Source organism: Schistocerca piceifrons, chromosome 1, assembly GCF_021461385.2.
Source record: "Schistocerca piceifrons isolate TAMUIC-IGC-003096 chromosome 1, iqSchPice1.1, whole genome shotgun sequence".
Lineage (NCBI taxonomy): Eukaryota > Metazoa > Arthropoda > Insecta > Orthoptera > Acrididae > Schistocerca > Schistocerca piceifrons.
In genome coordinates, this window is record NC_060138.1 from 1,218,648,765 (window position 1) to 1,218,664,021 (window position 15,257).

The 15,257-nt window shown below is 41.6% G+C and overlaps 1 protein-coding gene across 1 annotated transcript in view; it reads right to left on the reverse strand.

Moving 5' to 3' along the window:
- Nucleotides 1-15,257, reverse strand: part of LOC124802771 (heparan-alpha-glucosaminide N-acetyltransferase-like) — a 314,616-nt gene that overhangs the window by 29,117 nt on the left and 270,242 nt on the right. Inside the window, exon 10 of the mRNA XM_047263768.1 lies at nt 1,304-1,425. Within this exon, the coding sequence (XP_047119724.1) occupies nt 1,304-1,425 (122 nt within the window). The remainder of the gene's footprint in view (nt 1-1,303; nt 1,426-15,257) is intronic.

A 15,257-nucleotide genomic window follows, 5' to 3' on the forward strand; every position in this document is an offset into this window, starting at 1 on the left:
CACTCCTTTCCCAACCACTGCTTCCCTTTCATGCCCCTCGACTCTTATAACTGCCATCTGGTTTCTGTACAAATTGTAAATGTATGGAAGTGAAACATGGACAATAACCAGTTTGGACAAGAAGAGAATAGAAGCTTTTGAAATGTGGTGCTACAGAATAATGCTGAAGATAAGGTGGGTAGATCACGTAACTAATGAGGAGGTATTGAATAGGATTGGGGAGAAGAGAAGTTTGTGGCACAACTTGACTAGAAGAAGGGATCAGTTGGTAGGACATGTTTTGAGGCATCAAGGGATCACAAATTTAGCATTGGAGGGCAGTGTGGAGGGTAAAAATCGTAGAGGGAGACCAAGAGATCAATACACTAAGCAGATTCAGAAGGATGTAGGTTGTAGTAGGTACTGGGAGATGAAGAAGCTTGCACAGGATAGAGTAGCATGGAGAGCTGCATCAAACCAGTCTTAGGACTGAAGACCACAACAACAACAACAACTTCCAAACTGTGAACTACCACACAAGTATGTATCAGCAATCACACATAAGGAGGTTGGTCAAGAGCTCCTGGAGACCAGCATAACAGCACAGTAAACACAAACATTTTTCTTGCAGTTTGTACCAGACTACTTTTAAAACTACTAAAAGCAAGTTGAGCTCCCATATTGTTATGTGTGCCTATACACCATAATCTAAAAGTGGTGTGTGATTGATTGTCTTTCTTCATTCTTATGTATTTAATAACTAATAGCATCCTATATACTGGCAAAGTACAAGGGATATTTTTAAGGTATTGCTTAACTGGCTGCAACTGTGTAAATTTCACATGCCTGTAGAAATGCACATGCATGATCAGCAGTCCGACACTGATAAATGGGAGGGAAAAGAAGCTGTTGAAGACTGGCTGTATTCATGGACAGCTCACGCCCATGATGTGGACATCATCATCATCATCATCATCATCATCTTAGAAAGTTTCCAGTCTCTGGCTGGTTCTGTATGGAACATAGGCCTCTCCATCATCTTCTGTCTTGCCATTTAATTAATATAATGTCCATGATGTGGATATAAAGAAATTAATTTCATGTTACAATAAATGTTTAAATTATTGAGGGAACTATGTAGGAAAAATAGTTTAAGCTGTAAGGAGTGAACAAAAAAGTTAGTGACAGGATCTTTACTAGTTTGGTTTATAGTGAAAAATAGAGTTCAATTAATACAAGCTATAATCCAAAATACTTACATCTAACACATATGAAGAGAAAGTAGATTTAGAGAGACAGAGAATAAATAACACAAATTACTTACTTTGGACACCCTGGGACTTCGAAAAAGAATGTAATTGCACAATTGCCAGCTATGGCTGCAGCAGCAACAACCCAGAGTGGCAGCAGGATTATTATATCTTGCATAGCTGCTAGCAATTTAGTCTGTAAATATTGAACATTTGTAGAACATTTGGGTAGCTGTTTTGACAGACAACATCTAAGAAGAGGCAAGAATTTGGAGAATGATGCATAAAATATTACAAATTCTTGTTCAATATCTATACTCTGTAGATCAGTTTAAAATACACAGTATAAGAGTGAACAAAAAAATTTGTGACAGGATGTTTACTAGTTTGGTTTCATACTGTGCTGATGTGAGAGTACTGAGTGTTTATAAGTGTCTATGTGAATTATTATCCTAATATTAATTTCATCATGTGGAGGACCCAGATTTGATTGCTGAAACTGCCAAGGATTTTTCCTTAGTGGGAGGACTGGTAAGGACAACCTCATGATGCCAATTGAGTAGCAACTTGATTGAGTAGTAGTGGCTCTGTGGCCTGGAATGTCTGCAGGATGGTCGGGAAAGTGGTGTGCTGACCACATGCCCCTACATATTGCATCCGCATGATGCCACATGGCACAGGATAATATGGTAGCCAGTACACATGCTTTGGGTCTTCATAGCCTAGACAAGGAGACCATTTTATAGTAAATGATGTCTCAAAGATGATTCCTTGAGTTCAAAAACAGGTAAACTTCTTGTCGGACAGGTTCCTGCTACTTAGACACAAGACTTCAAGTCATTGTGGGGGGTGTACTGCAAGACGGCCAAAATTTCTGATGAAACTCAGAGTACTGAAAGATAAAGAAAGGTGACATTCTCTATCAGCAGGTTTTCACATTTTGTTTTTGATAACACAAGAAAGGGTTGTATTGCAGTTTCTATAATGATAAATACATTGATCATTCACACTTTTCTTGTGAGCCTCCAACATATTCTGCAAATTGCACCAGAAAAACTAACTTATTCATGAGGAAAGGTCCAATTAAGTCCAATTCAATCAAGGACTTGGAAAAACTCCAGTGTTACCTAATTGATGAACAGCTACCTTTCTGCAAAGAAATTTTGAAGTGGCCTATAAAGAACAACAGCCAAGACAGTTACTGAATGGACTGTAGACACTGATTATTGTTGTAGAATGACGCATCAGTATTGTGAAATGTAGAACTGTGCGTATTATCAATACAATGTTGATGTGAATGAAAAGGAGTGAGTGATTTCAGTTTCCCATTATTACAAAATCAAAATAAAATTCAGTCTCCTATCCAACTATCACGTTTGCATCATGTAAAATAACAGTGCCAATAAAGATGCCCTTATAAACTGATTATACAATTCTTACATCAATAGGTAACTGCAAAGATTTAATATTTTTAAAGAGGCATAAGTCAACTGACATACATTTATGGGAAATAGAGAAAAACTTTTTAAATTGTATAATCAGTTTATAAGGGCATCTTTATTGGCACTGTTATTTTACATGATGCAAACATGATAGTTGGAATGTCTGCAGGATGGTCGGGAAAGTGGTGTGCTGACCACATGCCCCTACATATTGCATCCGCATGATGCCACATGGCACAGGATAATATGGTAGCCAGTACACATGCTTTGGGTCTTCATAGCCTAGACAAGGAGCTCATTTTATAGTAAATGATGTCTCAAAGATGATTCCTTGAGTTCAAAAACAGGTAAACTTCTTGTCGGACAGGTTCCTGCTACTTAGACACAAGACTTCAAGTCATTGTGGCGGGTGTACTGCAAGACGGCCAAAATTTCTGATGAAACTCAGAGTACTGAAAGATAAAGAAAGGTGACATTCTCTATCAGCAGGTTTTCACATTTTGTTTTTGATAACACAAGAAAGGGTTGTATTGCAGTTTCTATAATGATAAATACATTGGTCATTCACACTTTTCTTGTGAGCCTCCAACATATTCTGCAAATTGCACCAGAAAAACTAACTTATTCATGAGGAAAGGTCCAATTAAGTCCAATTCAATCAAGGACTTGGAAAAACTCCAGTGTTACCTACCTGATGAACAGCTACCTTTCTGCAAAGAAATTTTGAAGTGGCCTATAAAGAACAACAGCCAAGACAGTTACTGAATGGACTGTAGACACTGATTATTGTTGTAGAATGACGCATCAGTATTTTGAAATGTAGAACTGTGCGTATTATCAATACAATGTTGATGTGAATGAAAAGGAGTGAGTGATTTCAGTTTCCCATTATTACAAAATCAAAATAAAATTCAGTCTCCTATCCAACTATCATGTTTGCATCATGTAAAATAACAGTGCCAATAAAGATGCCCTTATAAACTGATTATACAATTTAAAAAGTTTTTCTCTATTTCCCATAAATGTATGTCAGTTGACTTATGCCTCTTTAAAAATATTAAATCTTTGCAGTTACCTATTGATGTAAGAAGGTCACTTCATAAAGCGCATAACTACTTTGAAATCAAGGGTTCCATCTCACCTTTACTAGACATAACTCAGATGTAACTGAACGGGCCTACAATGGTCTTCCTCAGAGAGGAGATAAGGGATAGATTCAAAGAAGCAAATATTGACTTGCAAGCAACATAAAAAGCATTACTGTTCACAGACTAAATGGAACACATTGTAAAACATTCCTTGGGTCCCATCTGCATAACCAGTTAAAATGGGAGTAACATATAGCTAAATTAATCAAGAAGCTCAGTTTGGCTTGTTTTGCTTTTAAAAGTATCTGAGACTGTGTTGACCTAACAACTTGAGTGCTGGTTTATTTTGTATATTTTTATTCCCTGCTGTCTTATGGAATTATCTTCTGGGGCATTGCACCTAAAGTAAGTAAAGCATTTATTCAGCTCAAGTATGAAAGGAGAATATTGTGTAAAGCAGGTAACTGCACATTCTCCAGACACTTTCTTAAAGGCTCTTGCAACTCTTACATTCACTTTCCAGTTCATTTACTCCTTAATTGCCGGTAGCTGTGGCCGAGCGGTTCTAGGTGCTTAAGTCTGGAACCGCACTGCTGCTGCTATGGTCGCAGGTTCAAATCCTGCCTCAGGCATGGATGTGTGTGCTGTCCTTAAGTTAGTTAGGTTTAAGTAGTTCTACGTCTAGGGGACTGATGACCTCAGATGTTAAGTCCCATAGTGCTTAGAGCCATTTGAACCATTTGAACTCCTTAATTGTTCTTGCTGTTGCTCATAAAAACCAGAGGTCTGTACAATCACAATACAAGACAGAAAAGTGATTTTAATGTACATTTTGCCTTTTCTTGCATTTCAGATTAAAGTTAAACAATGGAAAATCCAGGATGGAATGTAACAATACCAGAGAAGGCAAGTTGCTACTCACCATCTAGTGGAGATGCTCAGTCGCGATAGGCACAATAAAAATCACTTTAGGAATCCTTCCTGAAAACCCAGAATCTTAAACCCCTCACCTGGTTCAGATTCATTGATGACATCTTTGCTATCTGGATTGAAGGTGAGAACACTTTATTCACATTCCTCCAGAACCTCAACAACTTCTCCCCCATTTGCTTCACCTGGTCCTACTCAACCCAACAAGCCACCTTCCTAGTAACCACCAGCAATACCTCCACTTCGACAGCTGCCACCCATTCCATAGCAAGAAGTCCCTTCCGCACAGCCTAGCCACTCGTGGTCGTCACATCTGCAGTGACGAGCAGTCCTTCTCTAAATATACCAAGGGTCTCACTGAAGCCTTCACTGACTGTAATTATCTTCCCATCCTTGTACAAAAACAAATCTCTCATGCCTTATCTCTCCAGTCTCCCACCACCTCCCAAAGTCCCACAGTCTGGCCACAGAGGAGCATTCCCCTCGTAACTCAGTACCATCCAGGACTGGAGCAATTGAATAACATTCTCCATCAGGGTTTCGATTACCTCTCATCGTCCATCCTTACACAACCTCTGCTCTAAATCCCTTACCTCATGGCTCATACCCCTGTAATATACCTAGATGCAAGACCTGTCCCATACATCCTCCTACCACCACCTACTCCAGTCCGGTCACTAACATTACCTATTGCATCAAAGGCAGGGCTACCTGTGAAACCAGTCATGTGATCTACAAGCTAAGCTGCAACCACTATGCTGCATTCTATGTAGGCATGACAACCAACAAGCTGTCTGTCCGCATGAACGGCCACCGACAAACTATGGCCAAAAAACAAGTGGACCACCCTGTTGCAGAACACGCTGCCAAACATGATACCTCTCATCTCAATGACTGCTTCACAGCCTGAGCCATGTGGATCCTTCCCACCAACACCAGCTTTTCTGAATTGCGCAGATGAGAACTTTCCCTGCAATACGTCCTACATTCCCGTAACCATCCTGGCCTCAACCTTCATTAGTCACTGTCCTCACCCATCCAGCCTCCTCCCTGTTCCCATTCCAGCACTACACAGCCATCATTTCACGGCCACACCCAGTCTTTTAATTTCTTTTTATTTTTATTTCTCTCCTTTCTGCTACTTACCCCCTCCCCCTCCACACTTTCTCTCCTGCCCTCCGTCTAAACTGTAACGCTTCACTGTCCGCCACTCCCACCATACTATTCCTCCCCCTCCCTGCCCCAGCCTCCTCCTTACCCCCACCTAGTTGCCACTCCCATCATGCACTGGTGCTGCTGCTCGCAGTGTAGTTTCAGCTCTCTGAGACTGCAGACGAGTGTGCAAGTTGCGTTTGCATGAGTGCGTGTATGTGTGTCTACTGCTGACAAAGGCTTAATGGCCAAAAGCTATGAGTGTGTGAATCTTTTGATTGTGCCTATCGTGACTCAGCATCTCCGCTATATGGTGAATAGCAACTTTCCTTCTCTGGTATTGTCAGATTAAAGTTATAAACTCTGGTGCACAGGTAATCTGCAAGTTCCCATTCACTCGTTCAGTAAAGATACAATACAATACAGTACAATAAAACTCAGTATTTCCAGATGGCGGTACATATTTGATTTGGAAAATGCCATTGTAATCGAGTACTGATATGAAATAGCAAATACATGGGAAATATATAGTGAAACTGAGGAGACAGCAGATTTTTCCAAAGTAGTAGGTCTATCTTTTTGGACCAAAGTTCTCTCTAATTACTGATAGCAAGCCCTTTGTTACGTTATTCAGGTCCCAGTCCAACCTCCCAGAGTGATCAGCTAAATACCTCTAGCACTGGGCCTTATTCCTGAGTGCATACAATTATACCATCTGGTTTAAGCCCACAGCACAACATTCCAATGGCAATGCCTTGTTGCACCTACCCAATGGCTCAGACCATGATTTCAACCAACAAGAGGTCCTCTGCTTCCTCATTGATACTGCACAGCAATATACTGCGTTAAGACTGAAAGCTATTACAGACACTGGCTGTGAGCAAGCATTGATTTAAATTAATGGTGAAAGTTGAAAATTTCTGCCAGACCAGGATTCAAACCCAAGTCTCCTGCTTACCAGACAGATGCACTGACCACTGCACCATCCAGACACAGCGGTTATTGTAACTGCATGAACTACCCTAGCATGCCTCCCATCAGACCCAAATTCTCAACTTATACCACACACTGCTGATGTAGTGCCCCTTGTCCATTATCCTCATTACTCACAGCATTTTTGTAATTCCCGTAAGAGTACAAGCCTTGTGTGTATTGAGTTGCGTGAAGTGTGTTTTTTCATGTGAATGGGTATATGTTTTCTTTGCTGAAAAAGGCTTTGGCTGATAGGTGCCTGCATAACTGTCTCTTCATTGTGTCTGTCTGCAACTCAGCAGGGCATCTCTAAGGTGAGTAAATATCTATTCTATTCCTTATATTGTTGTTATTGTAACCTCCCACACAGTAAGTCTCCCCTGGCCTGTGGTTCTTGGTGACTTTTCTGAAATCTACCTCTTTTGCTAGACCCCCTCCAGTCCTTTTCCTTCACCCCTCTTCCTTCCCCTTCAACCCTTCTGCTGGAAGAAGGAGTCACTGGCTCCAAAAGCTTGCCTAATTATAACCTTCTTTTATGTTCTGCCGCCACTTGGTGAATAGATTTTTTTATCTATCCAATTACGTTGTACTGTCAAAAATTGATTTTGCAACACGACAAATTTCCCATCTGTAATCATTTTCCTGTCAAATCCTATGAATATAGCCTTGATGTATGTTGGCAACTTTTGGTGTTATCTGTTGTTGCACCCCTGCCGACGTTTCCCAGAAGAGGAGGAACAAACACTATGTCTTTAGGAACAAACACTCTCTTTAATACAGCACCATGCATAGCAGACAATTGGGGTTACATCAAGAGATTGTAGTGGCCAGGATATTGACTCACCATGTCCTATCCCAGTCACCACATTCCTACAGCGATACTTGACAACTTCATGACGATAATGTGGTGGCACACGATCTAGCTGCAAAATAAATTTTGTACCTGTATCCACTTGTAACTGAGGTACTAGATAATGTTCAAGGATGTTTATTTATGAAATGCAAAATACAGTTAACTTGGCAAAAAAGAAAGGACTGCTGGCTGACACTGACATGGTGTCCTATGTGATACACAGCCTTTTTTTGTGAAATGATCAGATCAATTAATAACAGTTTGTCTGAGGTGGTGGCTTGTGATATCTGGTCCTCAACTGTCTCTAAACTGTAATGGCAGTGATGACTGTAGGAATAACTAATTCACGTATTTCACCTAGCAGGAAGATCAGAAACTAACATTGTTAGTTGCTGTATCAAACATTTCTGTAAGATATTTACCCTTTTCGCAATCAAATGTTACTTTTGTATAACTAACGTATGAAAACATGTACATTCATGGCTTCCCCATTATGGTCTCACATGTCACCATAGCCGCCACATGCTGCAACCCATCCTGCAGCAGATCTGCCGCTACATAGCCAATAGCTGGCCAGTCTACCTCACCCGTCGATTGGTGACCTAACTCAACCTCTAGAAACAGATTTCTCACAGGCTCTCGGTTGTCCATGACATCATTCTCTTGGATACCAAGACTGACACATATCTGGTGATCCTTGCCACCAAATTGCAACAAGAAGTCCTGAGCTCGCTAAACTGGGAACATTGAGGATGTCCCACATGAAGGAGTTGGCTCACAGACTCTTGTACTGGCCAGGTACCAATAACAAGATGGAGAGCGTAGTTCATGGCTGTATGGTGTACACCCGGCATCAAGCAGCACCCCCACAATCATTTGCACCCTGGCCTACAACCCATCGTCCCTGGGGCCATATCCACCTCGATTTTGTGGGCTCTATTCTGGGATCGATGTGGCTGCTCATGTGGATGCCTACTATATTACACATATGTGGTACTACCATAACTGATGGCAGCCTCACTGTCTTTGCCCACATTCTGGCCATTGGAGGGTTACCTCTCACTCTAGTCTCTGGGCCCCAATCCATAGCATCTGCTTTAAATGAGCCAGTATATGACCCACAGCAGATCATTCTACCTCACCCGTCAGTTGGAGATCAAGCTCAAACCCTAGAAACACATTTCTCATCATGATGTTCTCCTAGATACCAAACTGACACATATTGGGTGATCATTTCCACCAAATTGCAACAGGAAGCCTTTGGTTTCATCCTTCCTCAAATGAGGAAGCAGAATGTCTCATTTGAACCTTTAAGCAACAGTGAAGAATGGTGTTGAATCCCCTGCCACTAACTTGGCCCTCAGCCTGATTTTCAGTACCTACCACATCATGCTGATTGATGGGCATAGCCCCACTGACCTGCTCCATGAGTGGCAACCATAGGTCTTGCTTCATCTTTTGATGTCACCCCCTCCCACACTCCATGCCAGATCATCCCAGAGTTAGAAGGGCTCAAGTGCCATCACCACAACCAGCTCTGCCCTTGAACATAGGTGGCACACCTGTCACCACAAGTTCCCCTCCGCCTTCTGAGGACCATGAGGCCCCAAGGCCAGTGCCACTGGCGACTTCTGACAACTGCCAATGGCTGTGCCAGCACAACCTTCTGCATCCACAGGGGTCAGAGGAACCCACCACAGCACCCTCACCTCCAGCGTCAACACAATGGAACTGCTAACCAACCTCCCTTCCAACATCTCGCAGTCAAAGGCTCCAGGTCTTCACCCATACCCTTTTTCACACCCCTACGGCAACCATCCATGGTGTTTCCACCCATATGCACCTGTTTTAGGGTGGATTTAGTTTCTGTCACTGCAGAGGTTGAATAGCTGCCAGCAGAGATGGACTTACATGGCTGTTGGCAGGCACTGTGGCCACTGCTTAACTGTGCTTGCATGGCAAGAGTGCCACCATACCACCACATGAGTACAGCAGCTTACAGTGGCTGATAGTGTTTCATGCAGCCGGCATATAGGCAGCCGCCCAGCACACAGTCGGTCTGTTCAGACACACACTTGATACTTTCTGGTCTGTCCTGGCTATACTAGGACTATTTCATAGCTTCCTTGATTGTCACCTGGTTACCTTCTTCTTGGATTTGTCTCGCAACTGTTCTTGACATTGCTCTTGTCATTGTCATGACAGCTTTGCCTAACACCTCTTTGTCTGTTGTCTTGTCCACAGACCATCTGTCACATTTCATTTGCTTACCACTAGTTTGGGTTGGTTTTCCACAGGCAGTTCCCCTGCCTAGTGGCTTCCTGCATTTCTCCGTTTTTTCCAGAACTCTGACAAGTGCATTGATATCCAGCAGCCCCTAGATATAGGAGGTATGAACAGTATCAGATATTGAGTGACCACTGGGAAGACACAAAGATCTGCATATTCATGTAAGACAGCATATCAGCACCTGGCATTAGTCTGAAATGGACCTCACTATGTGTCTCACTTTGGCCAGCTAGTGAAATACTGCAATATTCAGATTTGTGGGGTATACGGATATGACACTGACCCAGTGCTGAACTGCATGAGAAGTGAGGGCAGGTACACTCATTGCCAAGGTTCCAGTGGACCACCACAAGGGAGCACCACAGTGCTGTGCACCAAGCATGTCTTAACCCTTTCACAAATGTGCCTGCCGTCCAAGAATAAGAAATGGACTCCCTGCAACATTCAGTGCCATCCCACACCATTTGTCGTGGACTAGAAGGTACCTTACTAGAGAATTACCATCTCATCCATAGGTTGCCATCAACATCACAATACAAACAGGTACATTAGGAGTATTTTCATGACAGGGAAACATGGATTGCTAATGAAGGGCATTGCGCTACATTCAGTGGTGGATGATGGTCCTACACAACCCAGGAGGACCATCACCAGTTATTATGATGGTGACCTGGAGAGAGAGAGACTCTATTTTTCCAATATTCTGGAGAAGTGCAGCAGTGGCACTCCTGGTGTCCTGGTTGGGAGCCATCATGAATGTCTTCAGGTCATGGCTGGTAGTGATTCTGGGTACTCTGGTGGCACAACAGTATGTCATTGACCTCCTGCATCCTCATGTTGCACCTCCCATGTGACAGAATCATGGTGCTATTTTTCAACAGGACAATGTTTGCCCACATATGACATGTGTCTCTATGAACTGTGTGATATGATGTCAACTCTGTCTCAATGTCGGTATCCAGGATATCAAGGATCATTTACAATAGTCATGGGCTAGCTTGCCTCAGGATAGGATACAACAGCTTGATGGCACACTTCACAACAGAATCAGCATTTGTTCAGACCAGAGAGGTGCAACATCATACTGATAAGTTGACTAATACTGCCAACATCAGAAATTTGATTTGATACTGTAATCACTGAAATATCATCATGTTCCATCTCAAATTGTGAAGTTTCATTTCATTTCCTCCTCCCCTTCTGAGTGCTTCACTTTTTTTGTCAGCAGTGTAGATCCTTAATTAGAGGTGGTTTGTTTATCTCAGATTTGTAGATGGGCACATTTAAGCCTGTCAGGAAATATGCCAAGTCATTGATTGATTACAAGGACAGCTTAACAGTATTCCTATCAGGTCAGCACAAAATTTTAATATACTACTAAAAACATCAAAACAGCTAGCAGAATTACTACCTTTTAGTGATCCCATGAATTCTGAAATCACATTTTGGATTGTGTTTTAAAAAGCAATGTCTGTTATAGATGCATGCAGTGCCTGCACAAGTAAAGCTAATGCATCTGTATTTGGTTGTTTATTACGGGATGCAAAGTTAGATGTCACTGTGTAGTATGACACCCAGATGGGGTCCATTTTACATTCTGCCTCATTCCGCCTTGGTAATAATTACTGAATAGTTTGTGTGTATGCAATTTATGGGGTATATTGCCATCGGGAACCTTCGAGACATGTTGGCAGAGTAACGCTGTTGATAGTTCCTCAGATTAAGAAGCAGATTTGCTGCAAAGGCACTGCTTCCTTGCAAGAATGGCGCTGTCCAGCTTGCCCAAGTGGGAGAAAGACACAAAGTAATGTGAAGCGTTTTTAGTTTTGACAAAAGCTCTTCCTAGATTTGGAGAGAGAGATAAGATGCAAGGTGCAGGAATTAACTTTGGTAACCTCCTTGGATACTTATAGAAAGAGATCTAGTCAAAATAGTTGTTGCTCCTCCTGAACCAAGGCAATGAGCTTTCTGGTTTTTGGAGAGAGGGCATTATGATTGGGCACTCAACTGAAACCTTTGTGTGTGGCCAATAAAAACAATGATGCAGCTGGAGTTAATCATGACAAGAGTTACAGAGAAGCTAACAGACTCCTTTGTGCTCTGTCATGAGCCTATAAAAACAATAACGCAGCTGAAATAGATACTGTGGAGTTAATTGTGACAAGAGTTGCAGAGACTTATTTGTGCTCCATCATGCTGCATTATGCTGAGGGCAGCTTCACCACTGGCTATTCATACCAGCTGCAGCTGTTAATGTCTTGCCTTGGTGGTGAAGATGGCAACACAACTTCGCAACTTGTTTCATGTTTCACAGAAGTTACTGATGCCCTAGTGCTGCATGTTTGCATCTTTCTGTCTGCAACTAAAATTCAATGATGGCGACTGTGTTGCTATAAATAATATTCTGTTTTCAAGTGCTCTAACATTTGGTGACATTTTGAGAGCTGTGAAGTAAAGTGTAAGACCCGTGTGGCAGAAGTAGATTTGGCTCTTTCTGCTTTGGTACCATGGAAGTGCTTTGTCTTTTGTATCGCTTTAGAAAACCACCGTACTTCATGGTAAATGATTTCCTGTCAATAGACAAATTTCTTCTGATTGACTCACTGATCAAACCCTTTCTCTAACAAAAGTAAGTATTTTGCCCTTCTTTAACTGTGTTATCGAGAGAGCACATCACATATTCACACATTTTGAGAACAACAAGCCGGCAAGCGTTCCAGAGCTCCAACCTGTTAGTCAGCAGAGCGATACACAGTGCCACAGTATGTGCATTCAAGTGGAGGTCCAATAGTATGCTTCCTGGGTGCTAGTGAAAAGGCGAGATTATGTGCCATGCTCAGTTGGTCTACTCTGCAAGACGAAGCATGCTGTGGAGCAACTATGAGCAATTAATCACTGAATTTGGTACATAGTGATTTAAAATTGCCACCATATCTGCCAGAGCCATTTTCTGAGGGTTTAATTTCAATTGCCTCACTATTTCTTTTTGTTCCTTGTTCAATTAAGTTCCAAATAGCTTCTCCTTATTCTTGGAGTGTTTTATTTTTTGAGCATGGTACATGTGTTTTGCTTTTTTAATGAAAAAAAATGTTCAAATGTGTGTGAAATCTTATGGGACTTAACTGCTAAGGTCGTCAGTCCCTAAGCTTACACACTACATCAGCACCTTAGACCGCTCGGCTAATCCTTTTAATGAAAGTCTCAAAGATTTTACGATACTGGTGGTAACTAAGTTTCAAAATTTGACTTACAGCTTGATCTCTACTCTAAGTGGAGCTCTCTCGCCCTAGCACAAGATACTTTAACTCCAGGAGCTGTCCACTCCTTATCTTTGCTTCTGTTGAATTTTCTCCATATTTGTGTTTGGAGGCAACAAAATTTATAATTGTGTAGGAATATGTTTAAGAAAGAGTTAAGTTGTGTGCCAATGCTGTCTGCTTTATAATTTCTTTCCAGTGTTCTTCCCATAATTCTATCTAGACACTGAGATCAAGCACACAATTCTGCAACACAATATCTTGCTTCTGTGGTCTGCACTTAACTGGTCAGGATACTTTAATGTCAAAATTTGACCACAATGGTCAGATACATCGGTGTCTATTGGTTTTACAACTAAATCAAACAATGGGAAGTCTAGGCTGGAATCTCAACAATCTGAAAAGAATAAAGTGCTACTCATCATAAAAATGGCATGCTGAGTTGCAGACAAGCACAACAAAAGACTGTTACACACTAAGCCTTCTTCAGAAAAGAAAGGAAAACACACACACATTCACAAAAGAAAGGCCTACGTCACACACACATGACCACTGTCTCTGGTCGCTCTGGCCAGACTGCCTGTTTTACAGCTAAATCACTGCAGGTTGTTTGCTCTAAACATAAAATATCAACAGTTATTGCACTATGTACTCCAGTCCTTGTAGGAATTTTACTGTGGAAAATAATCCAAAGCAGGCAACTTGTGATGCCCTGTCAGTGGTACTACCTGGCAGAAAATCACCATAAGGCAAGAAATGAATGCCTACATTGTAAAAATCAAATGGGTGTGCAGTTAGAGATGATTTACTGATCTCCATTTTCATAGATGTTTGTCACTCCTGCATATTTAGGGCTTCCAACTTAGGTAGCTCAATACTGACAGCCTTAGATATTAGAAAACTGTTTTCTGAGACTGCTTAGTGTTGGTGTAATCATACAACATAAGGTCTTTTTCAGTTATTTGAGTTATTGAACAGCACAATAGTAATTAAGAAAGGAATAAAATTTTGTTGAAGCCGACTGGGACAACACTAAGTGGAGCACCCTGTCAAGTATGCAGTGATGGCATAACCATTGTCAACACACAGAAGAGCCAAAAGTACAAACAAGCAAGAAGCTCACGTACTCAGACTGTGCAAGAGACAATGTCAGAAACACACTTGAATCAGCAATTAGACAACACTGCAGAGCAGACAACCCCCTCGAGTAACGGAGCTATGAGCAGTAATTACACGTAGGCCTTTCAGATTGCAAACTTCACATAAACAAACATCTGCAGCTCTTAATTTAAACATTAGGCCAGCAAAGAATGCTGACAAGCTCAGAAAATGGAAGCACATTCAGTCACTAGTACACATTACTCCAGGATAAAGTAGAACAAAACTGGGTTACAAGTCGCAAGTCAACTGACGAAATCTCATGGAGTTAGTGAATGTACCTGTCCCATCCACTTATCCTTGGGCAACTATTCTCATTACATCTTTTTTTGGTAAAGTATCTGAGGATGTGTCAGCCTTCCTGGATGATGTGAGGAAAGCAGCTCAGTTAGGAAATTGGTCTGATGTGACATGCCTGTCTATAGTTATGTTATGGTTAACAGGTGATGCTAAAATGTATGTCACAAACCATGAAACCCTTAGTAAAGCACACACATTTGACCAGCTGGCAGACAGGCTTACCCAACACTATCATAAACGAAATAGTGACAGATTTTTCAAGGAAAATCTCATGGGATTAACACAGAAGCACATTCTATCAGAAGAGGCATTCTCTGATAGAATCTGTAAGGCGAACAGGCAGATGAGTTAATGCACAATACAGATGTGGATATAATCCTCTTGTGAGAAGCAGAAAATAGGGTCTTTGACATGTTTATAAGGTGTGTTTTAATGGATATGTCAGGTTGCATGAGGATGAAAACTCCTAGTGATTTGTTCTCAACTATCAGGACTGCCACGCAGCAGGAAGAGATAGACATTGTGACACAGGAATTGAGTGACTGTGGTGTCTTCTCCTCTGACATCAAATGCTACAAGAACAAGTG